The sequence below is a fragment of the Cydia amplana genome, chromosome 25 (genome assembly GCF_948474715.1).
Source record: "Cydia amplana chromosome 25, ilCydAmpl1.1, whole genome shotgun sequence".
In the NCBI taxonomy this organism is placed as follows: domain Eukaryota; kingdom Metazoa; phylum Arthropoda; class Insecta; order Lepidoptera; family Tortricidae; genus Cydia; species Cydia amplana.
In genome coordinates this window covers 6,675,969-6,697,439 of record NC_086093.1, presented here as the reverse complement: position 1 = coordinate 6,697,439, position 21,471 = coordinate 6,675,969, and the positions used below count along the sequence as shown (strand labels likewise).

The 21,471-nt window shown below is 37.8% G+C and overlaps 2 protein-coding genes across 4 annotated transcripts; both read right to left on the bottom strand.

Annotated features, from left to right (window-relative positions):
• Positions 1–1,621: 1,621 nt before the first annotated feature.
• On the bottom strand, positions 1,622–2,715 carry LOC134659681 (zinc finger protein 57-like). The gene has a single exon (XM_063515365.1). The coding sequence runs from the start codon at positions 2,660–2,662 to the stop codon at positions 1,694–1,696; it is 969 nt and encodes a 322-aa protein (XP_063371435.1). The 5' UTR covers positions 2,663–2,715; the 3' UTR covers positions 1,622–1,693.
• Positions 2,716–3,035: 320 nt separating this feature from the next.
• Positions 3,036–21,417, bottom strand: LOC134659670 (gastrula zinc finger protein XlCGF57.1-like). Of its 3 annotated transcripts, none has more exons than XM_063515352.1 (5): positions 21,172–21,417; positions 20,130–20,268; positions 19,723–19,794; positions 19,004–19,120; positions 3,036–4,310 (listed from the first exon to the last, which is right to left on the bottom strand). In XM_063515352.1, exons 1-5 carry the CDS (start codon positions 21,316–21,318, stop codon positions 3,073–3,075), a joined length of 1,713 nt encoding a protein of 570 aa, XP_063371422.1. In that variant the 5' UTR covers positions 21,319–21,417; the 3' UTR covers positions 3,036–3,072. The 3 variants fall into 3 exon arrangements, with proteins under 3 accessions (XP_063371422.1, XP_063371423.1, XP_063371421.1); XM_063515353.1 differs by lacking the exon at positions 3,036–4,310 and adding an exon at positions 9,462–10,585; XM_063515351.1 differs by lacking the exon at positions 3,036–4,310 and adding an exon at positions 12,301–13,672.
• Between the last annotated feature and the right edge of the window lie 54 nt (positions 21,418–21,471).

Sequence of the window (21,471 nt, the reverse complement as noted above, 5' to 3'; positions counted from 1 at the left end):
TACGAAAGCGACTGCCATCTGACGAAATTTAATTTAGTAACGAAACCCGCGTTACAAATGACACAAATGTAATTTCTATAATGCTTATTCATGTGTTCTACTAACTTTAAGAAAGCCGTATATTCTGTGTCGCAAATTGCACATCTTCATTTTAGCCGATCACTGTCGAACCTAAAAGGTAGCAAGTACTTTTCAGCATCAGTGTGAATGGGTTGATCATGGTCCACCCGCAAGTGGTGCAGTAAGTCGGGCGTAACTTTCAAAGCAAACTGTGCATTTTAAATTAGTGATGTCTATTTTAACTAAATATGTATCGTGTCTTAGAGCTGGCAAAGTAGGATCTCGCTTGAAATCATCGTGGAGTTCTAGGGTGTGTTTATTAAGTTCGGCCGGGTCGGGTAACTGTCTAGGGCAGAAGAAGCAGGCAAAGCCGATACCGCGGCGGCCAAGTGTCGGTGTGGCGTTGGAATGACGTAGAACGATTTCTAAATTTTGGTCATTTTTAATCATTTCTCTCTCTGATTTTGTTAAACGCTGTTTTGGCTTTTGCTGTGCTTTGATTACTGGTGACGATTGTTCAAGTTTGTTTTCAGCCAGAGGTCCAATCTTTACGTCTGGTGTTTGATGTGGCACGTCTGAAAAGAAAGGTAATATTCGTAGATACACGTGAAGTTACGACACGACTGTTTTTTAATTTAATTCTTTTGAAACATATGCTTCTGTCACAAAGTTGAAACGGACTCAAGTTCTAAAGAATTGAACAAGAAGACATTGGAATATAAATTACTTAGCATTAAGAGTTCACGCCGTGATGCTTTAACTACACATGGTTTTCTAAATTACACTTAACGAACGCATACCGAAGGTCTCGCATGGGAACCGGCTGCCACCAGCATGTCACGTCGCATGTTCTTCGACTTCTTGGACGGTCACAATGTTCACCGAAAGTTTTTCATTCCGCCACGGATTAACAAAAGATTTCAGATAAAAGACTTCAAATAAAACTTATGAGAAATATGATCTCAAATAGTATTTGAGACAATTAGGTGATTGATATTTTTCAGTGAAGTCTATTTTTATATTATAAAGAGGTCACGGCTGATATTTACGAATACAGCCACCAAAAGCAATTGAATAGTTGAATTCGGTGAAAATATATTCTTATGTTCAATTCGATAATGAATATAATGATGTGTTAGTTCGGATAATTTACTAAAAGTGTTGATAGTGTAACTTTTGATCCAGTTTAAGGGAATATGTATTTATAATGACTTAAAAAACTTCTACAAACGTAGTTTTTAAATTATTTGAATTCTTGAAGAAAACACAAAAGATAGCTCACAAGGTCTATTGTTTCTGATAAAAGTTACAACTATAATCCAAGTTGTCCTTATATTAACTGTATTTGCGATTGAAAACAAAGGATATTTTTAAGGTTTTTCTTCTATTACTGTGACCCGTTTAAGAATGTTCCATTGTTCTTGTTAGGATTTTTTGGTGTTTATTTTAACCAACTCACGGTGGTTACCAAAACACGAAAACGTGGCAACTGTTTAAAAATACTTCTTGTTATTCTAATATTTTTCTTAGGATTCCAGCACCGCTGTATAAATAAAGTACATTTAGTATCAAATATTATATTTCGTAAACTCAACTTAGGTTAATAAGTTAACAAGTATTATTCTAGAAGACGTTAAACGATCTCGCCATGCTTTGATCGCAAATGGCCCTTCAAGCTACACTTCTGTATGAATGCGAGCCCGCAGTGAGCGCACGAAAACCTCCTATCATCGGTGTGTATCCGCATGTGTTCCCTTAGAGTCGTCTTTCTGCCATACTCTTTGGAACACACTTCGCATTTGAAATTCTTTATACCCGTATGTTTAGGTAAATGTTTTTTAAGCGCACTCGAGCTGAAAAATTTCATATCACAATAAGAACATTTATGTTTCCTTTCCATTAGATGATCCTTCTTCGTGTGTCGAGCCAGTGCTCGTTGGTTAGCAAAAGTACGCTCGCACGCCCCGCAGTTCAGGACTACCGAGGGAACTCCGTGTTCCTTGACCATATGGTCGACCTTCTTCCAATAGTCCACAAACTTCTCCTCGCAGAATTGGCATTTGTTCCGCTTATCTAAGCCCATGTGCACACGTTTCACGTGCTCACGCATTTTCAGCGTATTGATGAAAGTCTTCCCACATTCGGAACATTCGACATTTTCGTCACCATGCCGGCGGATATGATGCGCCAGAAGTCGCTCGACTACGAAGCCAGCGTTGCAAATTCTGCATATATAGTTTCTGAAATGCGCATTCATGTGTTGCTGCAGTAGTTTAAAACTGCCATAGGTCGCAGAGCAGATCGCGCAACACAACTCCGGCGTGTCAAATTTGAAAGGCAGCAACTGATTACGTACATCAGTGTACAATTTTTTATTGTGTACATCTACTAGATGAAGTATAAAGTCCTCTAGTGTGTCGAAGTCAGTGTCGCACAGAGCGCAGTTCAGAAGCGTAATGTCTAGTTTGACAACGTGGGTGGAGAGCGGAGAGCCCGACATGCCAGACATGCGCCTTATCAATCTGTCATCGTTGTGCTCTTCAAGAAAATGTTTTTTTAGTTTTTGCGGTTCGGGAAACCGTTTTGGGCAAAAAGCACACATGTACCCCCGCAGATCGTGGGCTTTTATTGGACTGGCATTAGAATTGAGTAAAATCTGACCTAGATTATGCAGGTTCTTCCTCGTCTCACTGGGGCCGCCCTTGGGCAGTAGCAAGACGTTCGGTGATATAGCAAGCTTGATACCCGCTTTTTGATTAGTTGCATCAATTGTGATAATCCTAGTTCTTCGTGCGACACCTACAAAGAAAAAGAAAAAAATAATAGTCAATATAGCTCTTCAGCTTCACCCAAGCTCTCAATCTTACGTACCGCTTATAATTACATTAAGTACCTTCGTTGGCAATAGTTTTTTCCAACCAAATGTGTGCTAGGGTAAGTACTCCTAATGAAAATGTAAAAATAAAACACTTGGATATAGCTGATGACTTTTTAATATTATGTTCGCTCAATCTATGTTAATTCGGAATGTTTAGACCGCAAGTGACCTTTCAGGCTGCACTTTTGCACGAAAGTCATACCGCAGTGCGGGCATTCGAATCGACGATCATTCGTATGTATTCTCATGTGTTCGACTAGAGTTTTCCTCAGACCATAATATTTATAACAAACATCACACTGGAACTCCCTTGTGCCGGAGTGCTTCACCAAATGGTGCTCCAACTCCCTTATAGAATAGAATGTCATTTCACATTGGTCACATTTATGGTGTCTCTCTATTAAATGATTGCGTTTAATGTGAACGCTAAGAGCTGATGGGGAACTGAAAGCTTTATCGCACGCTTTGCATTTCGATTTCTCCTTTTTAATCCCGTGGACCTCTGCCAGATGCTTAAGTTTATGTTTAAAGTCTTTGAATTTTTCGCTACAGTAACCACATTTGTTATACTTTATGGTAGAGTGGACTTGTCGTTCGTGCGATTTTAGTTTCAGTACAGTGTCGAACACCTTAGAACACGTGCTGCATACGAATTTACCGGTTAAATGTGTTTTAGCGTGGGCTCGCTGCATTCTTCTATTGATAAATCCACTATCACATATGTCACAGACATAGTTCCTGAAATGCACAATCATGTGCTCTTGTAGATGTTTGAAAGAATTAAATTCAACCTTACACATGACACATCGCAATTTGTCATCATCAAACTTGAAAGGCAGAATATGATTCTTAATATCCGTGTACAGTTTCTTTCCGTGGCGTTCAATTAAATGGTGAACCATTTGATCTAGACTTTCTAAGTCACTGGCACACAGTTCACAGCGTAAGGCGGTAATATCTAGTTTAACTATGTACGAATGCATCACCCCTCCTCCCATAAAGTTTTGCTTGGTTTTGTGGTCGTGTTCGTGTATTGTGTGATTTTTGAGGTCTGCGGGGTTTGGGAACTGTTTCGGACAGAAACAACACGTATAGCCGATATCGCCGTGGCAACGGATCGGAGTAGCGTTGGAATTTGCCAAAATCTCTCTAATATTGTTACGATGCATGTGAATCTCAATAGGCTTCTGATCTTTGTCTTTTGTCTTATTCTTATCGGCACGATTTCTTATTGTGACTCTTTCATTCTTTCGGACCTCACCCTTTAACGGTTGTGATTTTCCTGCTTTCACAGCGCTAGCAATATTACTGGAAGTCTTTTTTTGATTCTTCGGTGTCGATTTAACTTTCACGAAAGATTTCTTCGTGAGACCTACAACAAAAGTACAGATTATTGGATTTCTTAGTCCTCGGCGTAGTTCTACGGGTATCTTCTGGCACTACGCAAGTTACACATTTGGTAATTTGTATTTTTAAAACGTAAGTATGTTTAAAATTCACGTTTGACTTTTCCGATCAATACCACGAGTCATCTGGTTAATAGATTTAAACATGTACGAATGAGGCATCCTTGCAAATATGTAATTATAGACTAATTCACCTTATTCAAAGTTTTGAACATTTCTGACTGATTCAGTGTATATGTTTCTTCTTTTAATCCGCATAAGATGTTAAATATGGCTTACTGTTTTTTAGAACATCCATCAATTTATCTTCCTCAATCCCGAAACGATTTTTACCTAATGGCGTCCTGTACAACTTAAAAGATTTCAACTACAGTTAGTATTACTAACTTAGTACCTATGTTTTACTTGGCAACACTGTCATACAAAACTAATTTTATTAAGAGTTTCAACTTAGCATCTGCTACCACCACCTGCTGTGCTGCTGTGCTGTGCTGTGCTGTAGACACCTTCATACCAAGAATGCGTTTTGAGTATCACACCAGCCACACCTCAACATCGTATCGTAAGCGTATATACCCAGCAAGTACTCTAACGTATCTGAGACAGCAGCTTAATGACATGTTATGCAAACTGGTGTTGCGCTTTTGATACCATATGCAATGCTTTCAGAGATGGGCTGCAACCAGAGAACGCATATAAACCATGGAAGTATTCTGTCCGCTCAATTATGACCCAACGTAAAGTATTCGATTGTAGGCGGTGCTTACAGACTGTTCGATTGGCAACTTCAGTGCGGCCGAAATGACAGTCAGTGACGGATGGCTAAATTGGTTTATAAAAACTACGTTTTTTTGTAATTAAAAATGTCTTCATGTGTCGTGAAGTGGTGCAGAAGTTGTTTTAGTTCATATCAAGGACAGTGGAATCACTTTTCACTTGTAGTAAACAGATAACTTCAGTAAAATTTGGAATAAACATGACGACATTTTTTCAATACTACCGTGCTAAGCTAAAACGTAACCACTGCATACGACTTTCATAACAACATACGACTTTTTAAATTGCGAGGATAATAGGGATGGTTTTATGCCAAATGAAGTAGACTATTTTATTAACTTATGATTGGTTTAGGTATTTTCTATATACAGTAGAATCCGCTTATAATGACATTGAAGGGAAGTAACAAACATGTCATACTAAGCGGATGTCATATAAAGCATAGTTGATAAACTTTTATTTTTATTTTTTCCAAATTAATCTCAAACTATTTTGTGAGAGTTTTATTAACCTTATACCAATTGTCAACTTTCACCGAGAGTAAAAACTAAAACAATTTAAACGACACAGACGTCCTCGCAGGGAAAGATGTGGGGCCGGCCACGAAAACCAGCGAATTTGTCAGTATAACCGGACATAATTCCATAAAAATAGTATTTATAGGTCGAAGTTATCTTATCCGACTTTGTCACAAAGAATTTCATATGAAAACCAAACTTCGCACAGTAATTGCGTCATAGTAAGCGGTTGGTCAGTATAAGCGGAGTCATAATAAACGGATTCCACTGTAATTATAAATGTAGTAATAAATTCCTTCTTACAGATTTGTATTTTCCTTTTTTATTTCATGAGATGGAGCTATAAAAAAACTATCTAGTTATTTCAAATTAATAATCAAAGTTGGTATTGTCATTTTACATTACTTTCCATTCAGATTCCCACCAGATGCTATTCGCAGAGAACTACGGAAAAAAGCTGTCCAATTAGAGAGACATGAAATTGAGTGGATGCCTGGCAAGATATCTAATGTTCTATTCATGAGATAACCCGTGAGATAATCATACCCGGTCTCCTATATGTAGATACATTTTTTTCTATCACGCTTTCACTGAATTAATTTAACAAATACACACATTATCTCAAAATGTTGATCATTTTAATCCACCCTCTACTGTCACATATATGTAGGTTCTCTCTCAAGCCATTTCCGTCAGTAGAAAAGAGCGGCGAATTTAGAAAATGTAAGCGCGCGAACGGTTATGGTCCCATACAAAATTGTAATTATGCGCCTTTTTCTACTGACAAACTTGCTTGACCGACTATATACATATAAAATATTTCCATTGGAACTGAAAGTGGGGATTTATTGCGACTCCACCTGTTCAAATGTTTTTGACCCGATTCGTGTACCCATGTAAATTTTGCAGGCTGTATAGCCTGTCCGATTTCTAAGATCAAGTTCGCCATACATTTGCTATGGCGTACTTGATCTTAGAAAAATGGACAGACTATACCAGTACGGCTACCATCAGTTTGGGACTGACAAACGCCGTCGAGAACGTAATTTACTTTCTACGAGGGGCGGCTGAAATATTCGCGGCCTAAGCTAGAAAAAAAAGAAAAATTAAAAAAAAAAACTATGCTACTTTTTCCCCCGCCTCTTTGGCAGTTTAAATATTGCCGCCATTTAAAAAAAATATATTCGTTTTTCGTTCTGTGCGCGGATATACTTAACAATGTCTGTCGAATGCGGAAATTTTGACAAATTTGAACACCGCGCGGTTATTAAGTATCTTGTAAAAAAAGGAAAATCGCCTAAAGAGATTTTTGATGATATGACGGATACTCTCCATCATTTAAGCCCTTCGTACACTATGATAAAAAAATGGGCTCGTTTATTTCAACAAGGACGAGAGAGCTGTGAAGATGACCCCCGCCATGGGCAGCCTGTCAGGTGGTCACTGACGAAAATGTTGAAAAAGTGGAGAAATGTGTTCTGGCTGACAGAAGAATTAAAATCTGGCAGATAGCGGAGGAACTACAAATTAGTAAAGAAAGGGTAGGACACATTTTACATGAACGTTTACACATGAAAAAAATTACTGCGCGCTGGGTACCAAAAATGCTGACACCGCTTGACAAAGAACGGCGACGTAAAAGTTGCAAAGAATTTTTGGATCTAGCTGAAGGGAATCTGGACGAAATTTGCAACCGAATCGTAACCGTAGATGAAACGTGGGTTCGCCAATACGATCCAGAATCAAAACAAGAGTCTATGCAATGGTTAAAAAAGGGCGAGAGGGCACCAAAGAAATTTAAAGTGGAAAAGTCAGCTTCGAAGCTTATGGCGACCGTGTTTTGGGACAGTGAAGGAGTTTTATTAGTTGATTATTTGCCAAAAGGGACCACAATGAACGGTCATTATTATGCAAATTTATTGATTCAAGCACGTGACGCAGTCGTCCAGAAGCGACATGGGAAACTTAGCCATGGAGTGTTGTTTTTACAGGACAACGCACCAGTTCACACTTCCCGTGTTGCTAGGCAGGCACTAAAAGACACTGGTTTTGGAGAAATCAATCATCCACTGTAGAGTCCGGACCTGGCTCCGAGCGACTATTTCCTTTTTTCAAATTTGAAAAAAGACTTACGTGGTCGCCGGTTTGCCGATGACAATCAGATCAAGGCTGCGGTAGAGAGCCATTTTGAAGCGAAGGAAAAAGATTATTTTTTCGGCGGTATTAAAGCATTGTTTGCTCGAAGCGAAAAGTGCTTATCACTCCATGCCTCCATGGGGACTATATTGAAAAATAAAAACATTTATTTTAATACTCTCTTTCATTTTTTTTCTAAGGCCGCGAACTTTTCAGCCGCCCCTCGTATACATCTCGCTCGTACTCGCATATTAGTGCAAACGAGATGTATAGAAAGTAAATTACGTTCTCGATGTCAGTTTTGACACTGTCAGTGACTCATGGTACGGGCTCTGAACGTGACTTCGCACTGCCATACAGATTGATAATAAAATATACAAAATACTTATTATAGCGGAATACATTTATACCTACAACAATGAATATTTAATTATGTTGAGTTAGTCTGTCATTTAATTTCATAACAACATTTTAACTAGTTATCTTTTAATCTGCATTAAATTATTATACGTGAATTATTTGACTGGTTCTTCAATGTATGGCATAAACCTATCCCTGTCCAAGTCATATTCTAATCAAATATGAACCGCGAACTCTCAGCGGCCAGTACGTACAGCAAAAAGGTTATTAGCGGATTAATGTCGCTGATTGGTAGTTATTGACATTATATGCATTTCATCTACACTTAGCTGTGTACGTTAGTGTAATAGAGACAGGCTCTGTAAACGTATCGTCTTATTTAAATGTAGGCGTAATTCTGCCCTGCTAATAGTAAGTGCAGTACTTGCATGAAAATCATCGTTTAAATAAAGAACTTATTCAAAGAGAACAAGATATACAATTGCATGACTTTTCAACTGCGATTACTGAATATGTTGTTAGCACGGCAGAATTGTGTATGTGTGCTAATTTGGCCCGAGAATTTGAACGGTAATGTTCCCAAAGGCGGTTTCCAGTTATATGCTTTCACTGGCTGCAACTAACACCCACACACTACAATAAATCTGGAATCCTTAAATTTCACTGAACATTACGTTCACCGGTCTCGTAAATTTTGTGCGAACATAGTATGTGAAGCAATGAGGCTAACATTTTCTTATTCTAATGGGTACTTAATGAATAACTTGAGCTTTAGGCTTACTTGTTATTTCTTAAAGTAATTTTTGATTAGTATCCTTGCTTGTTCTTTCTGCACGTGTTTGTTCGGTTATAACATTGAGTTGAGATTATAACCTCTAACTTGAATCCACTCTTTTTTAAGAGTTTAAGTAAATCCAAACACTCTTTCCAAACATATTTTTTATAATTATATGGTAATTATATATACTACTGGTAATGGTAATTAGTTATTAAAATAATTTTGTCTTAAATGAAACAACTATAATTATCCTTTACACATTTTATGTATAAATATTTAAGGGCAAGAACGTTTAAATGAATCACGAACATTACAAGATGCATAAATAAAATTATCAGTCTTTCTATTGATCTCTAACAATCAATCAAAATAATATACGATTTAGAACAGATGCCTAAATAAATCACAATGATTATAAATTATAAACGTTGGCCATTGATCATGTAGGTAATGTAAAATCAGTTATCTTCTAAATAGAAAGTAACTATTACAATTTATATTTACTTAAATCCATGATTATTCTATACTTTTCAGATTTATTTATATATACTTGATAAAACACTTCAGTTTATTTCACTCACATTTTTAGGCATAGTCTGATTCTGGGCAAACATCGTACTCTTAGAAATGCCGTGATTTTTCTTCATATGTTTCCGTCGACTATTCTGAGTAGCGTATGCTTTTCCACAAACGTCACATTTAAACTTCCTCTCGTTTGTATGCGTCGCCATATAATGTCCTAGCATGTGCCTTTTAATGAAGAATCCCATACTGCACACCGAGCATTCAAAAGGTCTTTCTTTTAGATGTACGCTTCTCATGTGTAGCATGAGATTTGACTTTAAATTAAACTTTTTGTCACACATGTCGCACTTTATACCCTCAACATTGTGGACTTGCATCATATGCCTGGTTTTCTGATAGTAGTTCTTGAAACGCGCCTTGCATATTTGGCACACGCTGTCTCCAGCTATGCCTTTATGTTCAGTATTAACGTGAGCTTTCTTCTTGGACTCTGCTGCAAAGACCTGACCGCAATGTCGGCACGGAAAGCTGGATTTCTTCTTGCCGTGCGTGGTCTCGTGCCTGTTCAGTCTAAAGCTGTTAACGAATCCGGCTCCGCAGGTCGTGCAGATAAAGTTTCTGTAATGGACGTTCATATGCTGCATGAGCAACTTCATGTTATGGTAGGCTTCGTTGCACAGGCAGCATTTGATCTGTTGCTCGTTAGTCAACTTGAACGGTTGGAAGTAATCGGTGACGCCTAAGAAGTATTTCTTGTCGTGAACTTTGACTAGATGTTCGGGGAGATCTTTTAAGTTTTCAAAGGGGAGATTGCAGAGAGTGCATTTGAGGTCGACAATGTCGAGGAAGGCGACGAAACTGCTCATGCCGGAGCCGGCCTTATAGGTAGGCTTCTCTTTAACGTGGTCGTTCTGCGTGTGGAGCCGCAGGACCTCGGGGTCGGGGTACGTTTTGAAACAGTACGCGCATATGTAGCCCGCATCGTTCCTGTCTTTGAAGGGTGTCGCGTTAGAGTACTTGAGCAAGGTCGTCAGGTTGTGCCACTGTTTCTGCATCTCGGGCATGTGTTTTTCACGTAACACCGTTTTAGGAGCTTCGTTTTCCTCATTTAGAGCAGTTTTCCGTTTTTTAGTCGCTCCGGTGACGCCTATAAAAGAAAAACAGTTGTTCACACGCGGTCAGTCTCCTTAATTTTTAAACAATGCACATTTCATCACATTACTATAAAATAATCCGCACTATTATACTTATAATTGCTTTGCTTGTAAGAAAAAAGGACGCAATATATGAATAAGACGCAACTAATGCACATGTAACACAACTCTACTAACTGATGGTGTGCAATTAGAGCCTACAATTGGCTCTAAAGTGGGTTTGTCAACTTATTGTTATAATGATTTGTACCAACTGCCATTTCTTTACTATTTCAGAGGGTTTCTCAGCAGCATTCTCTCGCCAACTATTTATTTCAAAATCAAAAAGATACCATTCCATTAAAGGCAATGTAAACACCAACGCTGTATTGTATAAATTGTATTTCTTGTCTCGGATGTGTGTGTGTCGGGTGCCTCTTACTTTTAGTTTAGTTTTACGTTAGGTCCCCACTGAAAATCAGCGCCTTAGCTTGCCGTGGCAATACCTATGCTGATGGGGATCCTGTTTAAGCATCTAATTTGTGTTGTTATCATCAAATGCGGTACGAGTTGTGATGTATTATATTGTGAATATTTCTTGTCTTCTTCGCGAAGCATTTTCTTTTGAAAACACATAAACATAAAGTGTATTTTTCCAAACTTTTTTCTTTTTAATTCTAAGAGTCCGTTTATAAACAGAATATTAATAATAATTATGATAGAACTTGACAGTGCGGTCGGTCTCGTAACAGATAAAACGCTTATCAATATTGTTGCTGTAGTGTTTTAAGGATATGGGTACTATTTAAAGAAAGAATGTATAGTAGTAATACATATAATATATTTACTTCAACACACATGGTTCTTGTATATGGTAAAACTTATAAATATAATAATCATTTTCAATTTAAAGCACTTCGTGGCGAGCAGATCATCCTAACATTCCTAACCTATTGTTAGTTTGGATATGACAACTCCTAAAATGATTTTATTTCTTACAACCTCTCTGTGCTCCAGCCCCGTACCACTGACAGCCTAATTTCATTTCAAATGTCAAAATCAATATACACTTACACCGATCTAGATATAGTACCTCTTAAAATAATTTTCGTAAAATAGACATCCATGATTCAAGTGTGCGTTTTCCAAAAAAAGTGTACATTTCATTCATGTCTTCAAAATATTGACTTCTTGGGCTCATTTTACTCAGAATCATTTGTACATTCACGCCTCATACATAAAAAAATGTGTCCAATAATTTCCTTTCCTGAACGTCACATTCCTGTATGAAATTTTTTTTTATTTGTATGAACGTGACGCACTGGAAAAAAAAAATTTCATACAAAATTTTGGGACACATTTTTTCATGTATGAGGCGTGAATGTACAAATAATTCTGAGTAAAATGAGCCCAAGAAGTCAATATTTTGAAGACATTAATGAAATGTACACTTTTTTTGGAAAACGCTCAAGTATATGAAGAAGATATACATATCATAAATAATATAATATGATGATGACTTACATCTGAAATCTCATATAAGTCGACTATATTATTGGCATATACATAATCAGTTCAAAGAAATAATGAGATCAGATCACAAATCTTGAATGATTATCGGTCAGCAAGTTTTTTGTAAGTGCCACAATATACAATAAAACATTTAGACAGATGAATATGACGAAAAAGGTTAAGCGAGTTAAGTTTAAGCAAATGATGCACACAAAAGCAAGAAGTATGACCCTGTTTATTCAAAATCTCATTCACACATTAGAATGATGATATTTATAGACATTTACGCCAACTACATATGTTGAACCTATTTAATGAGTCTTTGACACTTTCACTTCTCTACATCTTATCAAGTGGGAGAAACTTTTGTTTTCTCTTCTCCTCCTCCGCTTTCTTCTTGCTTTCCGCGGCTATCTGTTTCAAGGTCATTTCTCGGTCGTCTATCAGGTGCTTGACATCATCGAACTCCTTGAAAATGTCTAAGTGGTCCTGGTGTAAGCGCATGTGGCTCTTCAGGCTGCATTTCTGTACGAAAGTCTTCTTGCAGACCTCGCATTGGAACCTCTTGTCGTCCTCGTGAATTCTTAGATGCTCCTTCAGGGTCCTCGCCCTAGCGAAGGTTTTGGCGCACACCTCGCAGGTGTACACCTCTCCGCCAGAATGCCTGGACAAGTGGTCGGCGAGACCGCGTTTCGAGAAGAATTTAGCGTTGCACTTGTCACATAAGAAGCTCTTTTGCTGCAAGTGGTGATGTTTAATGTGACGGTTAAGCTCGAACTTCTTTTTGTATACTTTGTTGCACGCGTTGCAGGGATACTTGACGGCCTTTTCGTTGTGTACCTGTACTAGATGCTCGCTCCGGTCGTAGTAACTGACGAAAATCTCTGGGCAGTGAGGGCATTTGTTCCTCAGCCAGCCACCAGTGTGGACGCCTTTCTCGTGGTTCCTCTTCTTTGTGAAAGAGGTGTAAGTTTTATCACAGTAGGCGCAGGGGAAGTTCCCCTGCTCGTGGGTCTTCATGTGCTTGCGGAGCGCCGCTATCGTGATGTAGCCGGCGCCGCATTTGTTACAGCAGTAATTTCTATAATGGCTGCTCATGTGATGATAAAGGTTTTTGAAAGAGATGTGAACAACGGAGCATACGACGCAGGTAAAATTGTGTCCGTCTTCGAGACGGAAAGGAAGGATGATGTCTTTAATGTTTTTGTAGATGGTCTTGTTGTGGACGAAGACTAGATGGTCCTTTAGTTCGACGAGATCCCTCATGGGTTGGTGGCAGACGGTGCACTCTAGGTTGGTGATGTCCACTTTGATGGGGTTGTAGCTGAGCTTGTAGTCGATCATGGAGTTGAGCTTGTCCTTCTCGGGCTGCTGCGCGGTGTGCGCGCGCAGCTCATCGATGTGCGGAAAGTGCGCGCAGCAGTAGAGGCAGGAGAAACCCCGGGCGGTCTTGTCGCGGAACGGACTAGCGTTGGAGTACTGCAGTATGGCGGAAAGGTTGACCCTGTGCTCAATGCGCTCTGGGGTCGCGCTTTCGTCCGATTTCTTTTTCTTTTTCTTGCGCTTCTTGGGCGCGTCGCCGTCCGTTCCTATAACAAGAAACGATCTCAATTATCTCCATTCAGTCTTCTTACTATTAGGGGGGGCTCTTCCGTTGCCCTTTTGTCCTGAGGTTATAGGTCGATGATTACGAGCGTGAAGAGCTCTGCTGCTAATGTTTTAATCATTCGTAAGAGGTTATAATTAAAATGATTTAATAATAACACTTTCCATTTTAAAAACGCATTTCTTAATAAAGAAAACAAAACGCTCTGTCGTTCAATACGTTCGCGTCGCGTCTATCTACAATTTATAATCTATATCGATATAACAACGTCCGCAAAACGATTTGTGAAAAAAAAATCGTATGTCACCATGATCAACCACTACTCAGCACTAAAATAACGTACGATGTATCAGTATAGGAAATAATATTGTTATTATTTTAAAACTTTTATTTATTTATACCTAATGCTGGAGTTTTTTGATGTTCGGAATAATCGTCTGAACAGAAATAGTACAACTAGTACAGTCAGCAGCGGAAGTTCCTAAGCGGACGAGGTGTTCAAAATTACCTTGACACGCTCTTATTCTCTTAATAATAAAGTCGCGTCAAGATGATCTTGAACACCTCGCCCGCTTAAAAACTTCTGCTGCTGACTGTACATATGCAACACTACTGGTGGAAACTACTGAAGAAAGAAACTACTACGTCTGAACCACGTCTGAACATTAATCAGACATCGGAAGAGAAGACTTAACTCTGTTTAGGTTTATCTTTTGTGTAGCACTGGTATAATGCCGCCGCCGGTTCATACACTTCATACAATTCAAAAACAGTTTCACATGTTTCAGAATTTGTTTCGTTCTTGAAGCTGATTAATCCATGTTTCGCTGCCAATTTCTTGTGAACATATTTTATTCTGTTTTTTTTTTTTATACATACTTGTAATCTCATAAACTGTTCTGTAAAAGTGGTCTTCGAGATTCTTTGCTTCCTTGGCATGTATGTTCACTCTTGATGATATCGTTCTTGAAATTGACAATGAACATTCGTTACATGTTAGGTACTCATAACAATCGGTCACTTTTGGCGCAGAATGGGACCAAGAAATTCAACCATTCAAATATTTTTTCAAACCCACAGCAATAAAAAGTAGATAACGGAAACAAAAAAAAAACATACAACCGAATTGATAACCTCCTCCTTTTAGATTTAGAAGTCGGTAAAAAAAGAAGGAGAGAATAAGAACGTTTGTTAATTTTTACAATCTCAGTTTGAACTTAAAGCTGTGTTAGTTCTGCAAACACGGGGGAAGGGGGGTCATTTTTCAATTATAGTAATAATTTAATGACAGTAAAATTATAAGTGTAATGTGCCCTATAAAATAATACAATTATAAATATAAAAAAACAACAGTAACTCGCCGTAATAAGCAAGATTTTTACATAATACTTCATACTTCTACGTAATATTTGATCTAGGCTTCAAATATGCTATGAAATACGTAGTAATAAATTGATGTAACTTACCTTCATACAGTTAAATGTTCATTGATTCATTAATTTCATCGTTAAACTTTTTACATAATCCATGTTTTCTTGGGATCGTGTTGAATTCCAATATCAAATTAACCGTCAATCCGTAGACTATGTCTTTCGGTGTCACCATATCTATTAACACATTCACTGCCAGCGACCCACCAGGCAGTTTCTCTGTTCGTAGGTTTTCGCTACATACGGTTTACCCATGTTATCTGCTACGATCGTAGCGTGTACCTCGCGCTGGCACTCAATGTGTTAAACCAATCACTGTCATCGTCTTTCAGTTACTTTTCAAAGGCCTTTCGTATCTGATCTGTAGAACGCCAAATGGGCAAATTGTGTCGTGATAATAAGACAGCATAGTTCACAGATTCCATATCTATGTGCGCATTGTGTAGAATTGTAGATTCTTGCGTAACGTCGCGTCAGCTTTAGATTTGCTAGAAATTGGCGGTTTCGGAACGGCCGCTGTATACACTTTACCGTTAAAAGTATGAAAATATACGATATTCGATGTGCATATCACTGCCATATCCTTCGATATTAACTTTTCGTGGTGAATAAGCACATGGTAGATAACAATAATAATCGATGGTAGGTCATTTAGAGTTAGAGAATAATAGAGCATTGTCAAAAGCTAAAGATATAATAAAGTCATGAAGAAAGGGGAAAAAACCTTAATTAATACAAATGCTACAATGTTACAATATGACCAGTCTCAACTCTTAATTGAGATGTTCGGTTACTTGATATAAAATCGTATCCAGCCGTTGTCATGTAAAAAAAACTAGTTTCTAGATTCTAAACATAATGATAATAGTTTTGAGGGTTCCGTATCCAAAGGGTAAAAACGGGACCCTATTACTAAGACTCCGTCCGTCCGTCCGTCTGTCACCAGGCTGTATCTCACGAACCATGATAGCTAGACAGTTGAAATTTTCACAGATGATGTATTTCTGTTGCCGCTATAACAACAAATACTAAAAACAGAATAAAATAAAGATTTAAGTGGGGCTCCCATATAACAAACGTGATTTTTGACCGAAGTTAAGCAACGTCGGGCGGGGTCAGTACTTCGATGGGTGACCGTTTTTTAATTGTTTTTTTTGCTTGTTTTGCTCTATTTTTTGTTGATGGTGCGGAACCCTCCGTGCGCGAGTCCGACTCGCACTTGGCCGGTTTTTAGGGTTCCGTAGCCAAATGGCAAAAAACGGAACCCTTATAGATTCGTCATGTCTGTCTGTCTGTCTGTCCGTCTGTCTGTCCGTCCGTATGTCACAGCCACTTTTCTCCGAAACTATAAGAACTATACTGTTGAAACTTGGTAAGTAGATGTATTCTGTGAACCGCATTAAGATTTTCACACAAAAATAGAAAAAAAAACAATAAATTTTTGGGGTTCCCCAACTGAAACTCAAAATTTTTTTTTTCATCAAACCCATACGTGTGGGGTATCTATGGATAGGTCTTCAAAAATGATATTGAGGTTTCTAATATCATTTTTTTCTAAACTGATTAGTTTGCGCGAGAGACACTTCCAAAGTGGTAAAATGTGTGTCCCCCCCCCCCTGTAACTTCTAAAATAAGAGAATGATAAAACTAAAAAAAATATATGATGTACATTACCATGTAAACTTCCACCGAAAATTGGTTTGAACGAGATCTAGTAAGTAGTTTTTTTTTATACGTCATAAATCGCCTAAATACGGAACCCTTCATGGGCGAGTCCGACTCGCACTTGGCCGCTTTTCAACAATAATATAACTTTGGAAATGTGACTGATGCTCAAAAAATTCCACTAAAAATAGAAGCCTAATATTGACAAGTTGTTACACGCTACATTTTTTTTCTTACCTACTTAATTTTCATGCTTACTTCCAGGTGGAACTGTACTTTATTTTGTTAAAGCAGATAGATGTATAATTTGATTACGAATCATAAAGAAATTGTAGTTTTAAACAATTGAAACGGATTGCCTTTTACTGTAATTTTTGTTTGGCAGAATAGTCTTATCTTTCGTGTGTGAATGATATTATATTATGATATAGCAATTTTCACAGCTGAGAAGAGGCTTGAGACACGCGTAAAAATCCCTCTCACGTACGAAATGTACGGCCATTGCACATACATACATACTCGTACATACAAACATTCGAGCCCAGTACTGTATGGGCTTGTGAAAAGGTTTTTACAAAGTCAGTTGTGCGTATGTGACCAAACCTGTTACTAGCCACCTACCCCTGACCAGGTAAGTAAACCTAGTATTATGCCCATTGCCTCCGGCGTGGACGAGATCCCCCGAACAATAAAAAAACAAACTAGTTTTTGAGCATGTCTTAGGCTTGGATACTCCAATGGTTAAATGTCATATTGTAACATAGCAACATTAAACATTTAAATAGAAAAAAATAAAGTACTAAATGAAATGCGTTAGAAGAGCTGACATATAACAAATTGAAACAAGATTTATAAATTTATAATAGCTGTATTCATGAGTCTGTATTTTATTTTTCATTCGATCGGCAAATCTAAATCAAAGAAAGGTAAGATTTTGCGACTTTAAACAAACCATAAAGTAAAGGTAAAGTAGCTAGCCACGGCAGTTTCAAAAAAGTTTACAGTTAGAAATCATAGAAACATGTAATATGTTATTTTACAATGGTATGCAGCTTTTCTAACACATTCAAAGTGAACGACGGTCGTGTGATAATGCAGATTTTTGATATAGGTACGTATCTTTCGTTCTCTTAGTGTTCCATAAAATGTGTACAATAGTTATTTTCGATACGAGTGCGAAAAAGAGGAAATTAAAAACGAGTGGCGATAAATTAAAACATGAACGAAAGGAGTGTTTTAAATCGACATGAGTTGCGAATTACCTATTCGCACGTGTATCGAACAACGTTTTACAGTACATAGTTTCGACATACGCACGAAATGTGCTATTTTACGCACTAGTGTATATGTACTGTATTGTACCCCATATGTACTGTAAAATTCTTTATTTACATCAAGATAAGTGACGTTAATTGCAGCGTGAATGAGAAAAGAGATACTTTATGCAGATTACGAATATATGATCAGAATTTATTAGGAAGTTGAAAATTGTACACATTTATGACTTTAATTTTCAGACAATCTATGAAAATGAAAATTAACAGCTGGATGCCTACTTTAATTTGATACTTTCTCTTCAGTAGCGATCTAAAATCCGTGTATCGAGACAATTGCAGTGAGACCAATGTAGTTCGATTCCCGGGCGAGACATACGAATTTAAAAAAAATCTTTGACTGCAGTTGTTTTTTTTTTTAATAAAAGAATGTTTGCTTTAAGTAAAATGAGCTAACTTAAGGTTTTAAGGTACTTTCCCTCCAGGGCCCATATTTTTTTTAATACAATTATGGTAACACTGATTTTTAGCATATTTCAGGTTTGTTAGGTAGCTAAAACGTCCAAATAAAAATAATTCGATAAGCACCTGAGACCAAAGTTCGTTCAAATAAGGCGCGAATATGAATAAAGTTGAATTTTATATAGGAATCCCAAAGAGCTGTCCCCTAAAAATGATTTGTTAAACCAGTAACACATGTATTTGCCCAAACGTTCGTGTTGCATCACTTTCCTTTATACGAAAAACAAGTGACGCAGCGATACCTACAACGCGGTTCTTTGGCATAACATTCGTTAAACCTTTTTAAAGCAGAGGGAATATATAACCAGTGATTTTGAACTTTATTTCAAAGTCACAGTGTTCAATTTGGAAGAGCATGTGTAGGCACCCAGCTACCCGCATAAGCACACGACCGCCGCCACTAGTAACCAACTATCGACTTACGTTGGGAGGACTCGGCTTCGGTCTTGGCTTTCTTGGCGCGCGGCGCGGCCGGCTTGGCCTGGCGTTTCTTGGCCTTTGGCTTCTCTTCCGCTTCCTGCTTAATGGGGACTTCATATTCTGGAACGAAGGTGTGAATGTTGAACTTGGAAGATCATAGGCACAACAGGAGACAGTCAAGACAGACCCAAGTCACTGTTACGCTAAACAGTGACTTGGGGACCTAGTAAGATGACAATTGGTATAAAAAAGTTAAATAATGTATGGAAATAGTTTCGTAGCATCTTTTTCTATTCTTTTGGCTTTTGTTAATGTACGACAGTCATATTGGCTAGGCCCACAGTAGGCCTAGCACATGATTGGCGCGACAGTATCTCGCGGCGAGATAGACCCGTCTTTTTCTAACAATGTTAATCAAAGAGGGACGGGTAGTCAGTCTCGCCGCGAGATACTGTCGCGCCAATCATGTGCTAGCCCGGCTGGTCCTGAGTGAGACCAGTATTTTTTTGTGAAAATATTTGCCAAAAAATGCAGAAAAAATGGCATTTCATCCACAGGGTTGCCTGTCTGAAGGATAGTATTTGTAGTCATTGAATCTCCCAAATGTACAAACCGATTTCGAGATTTCAGTGATGTACCTGGCTCTTAAACAGGTTTTGATTCTTGAATACAAGATGAGAGCACTTATTATAGGGGACAATCTTTTTGCTGAAAAGTCTTACCTTCAGTGAAGTCCGGGTCGGAGAGGTGATCAGAATCTATATGGTCCTCCACTGATTCAATTTTGATAGGGTCTGAAACAATACAATATTACATCCGTCAATAATTGAACTGATTTAAGATACAAATACTCGGGTCGCACTTACAGATGTCCAAACCGAAATGGAAAGTTTCAATCCTCATACCAAACATAGGAGAAGTTTCTGAGATTTTTCAATGTGGAAATTTCGTAATTTTGTAATATTTTTTAGTAGGTATAATACTATTATAAGTTTAGATGGTGTATAAGGAGTATGGGGTAGTGGCCAGACTGGCCAGGGATCTACAGAAGATAAAGATATTGGCATATGTTGGTCAAAATTACAATGACAACACAAAAACAACAGAGAAAATGATTAAATTGGATTACTTTTAACATCCCGTCCCTGGAGTCTCTGCTTGAACCGTTCTTCGGTGTGCAGCACCTGCTTCTTGAAGTTGACAGCGTTCCGCAGCTGAGTGATGCACACCTCGCAGATGCCGTTGTCCATGTCTTCCGGAGTCTGTATCTGGTGACAGAATATCAATTAGAACTAATTTTTATTGCGCAGATACTACTGCAAGTAATTATGCAAATTTTTATATTAAAGGAAAAGCTGGTTTGAGTCTAATCAGAGGCGGTGAGTTTTTCCATTGTTCCTCATTATTATATTATATTATTTAATAAACTTGCAGCTGAAAGCTGATGTGTGTTTAACTTGTTTTGGTTTTCAGTAAAAATTATGTGTTTGATGTTTGTCTGACCAAATAACACAACAAGGGTCATACTAGTTTATCAGAGCTTTTTACCATTCGTTTTTTTACAATATTATCTATTTATCTAAAAATCCACATCATGCACAAAGAAACTTATAAGAATTTTATGATTTTGATTCAAAGTACAACAAGCATGAATGCACATTTCACTTTTGAATCTTAGCAAAGTACCAAATTAGTAAATACAACAGGTAAAAAGTAAAAACTGTAGATACAGTAAATGTCAAAGATTTTGCAACCTTATTCTAATGGAATAAGATTCTAAAACACTAAAACCTAAACATCTTTGAACTCGACTGTACAAACAGAACAGTCCTCCATTTTGTATAACGGCGTCCATTGCGCGGCGCCACATTGCGTAGTAACAAAATCGATACGGTCATGCAGCAATGTACTTGATCAATTACAAAACATACAAATATATAATATAGTACTTGTAATGACTATTCTTATTTATGGATTCATTTGATATCTACTTAATCTAAAGGGCTAAACTTTGGAATGGCCTCTTAGCTAAAGGATTGTGTAAGCGTAGCAACTGAAATCGACCTTCCTAAAAAGGAAGTTACAGCATCGTTGTTGAAGTCCAATATTAAGCTACAACTATAACATTGTATTGCAAATACGGCTAAATTATTAAAAAGTAGGAAACTCACTTTGATATCAAAACAATCGGTCAACATGTCTACATACACCTCTTCCTCTCCCATCCAATGATACTTCGTTTTAATGTCTTTGAACGTGCCTTCCGACGAACAGCATCGGCACATGCCGCTGTTTAACGTATTCGGTATTTCCATCATGTTTAACACTATTTAATAATCGTTAACACATTTCCTAATCAATTTTAAAATAAAAATTGATGCAAGCAGACGCTATGCAACCGGGCCGCCATTTTCTTTTGAAACGTTTGAAACTAGCCTAGGGCCTAGCTAGCGTAGCTAGCCTTTTGACAC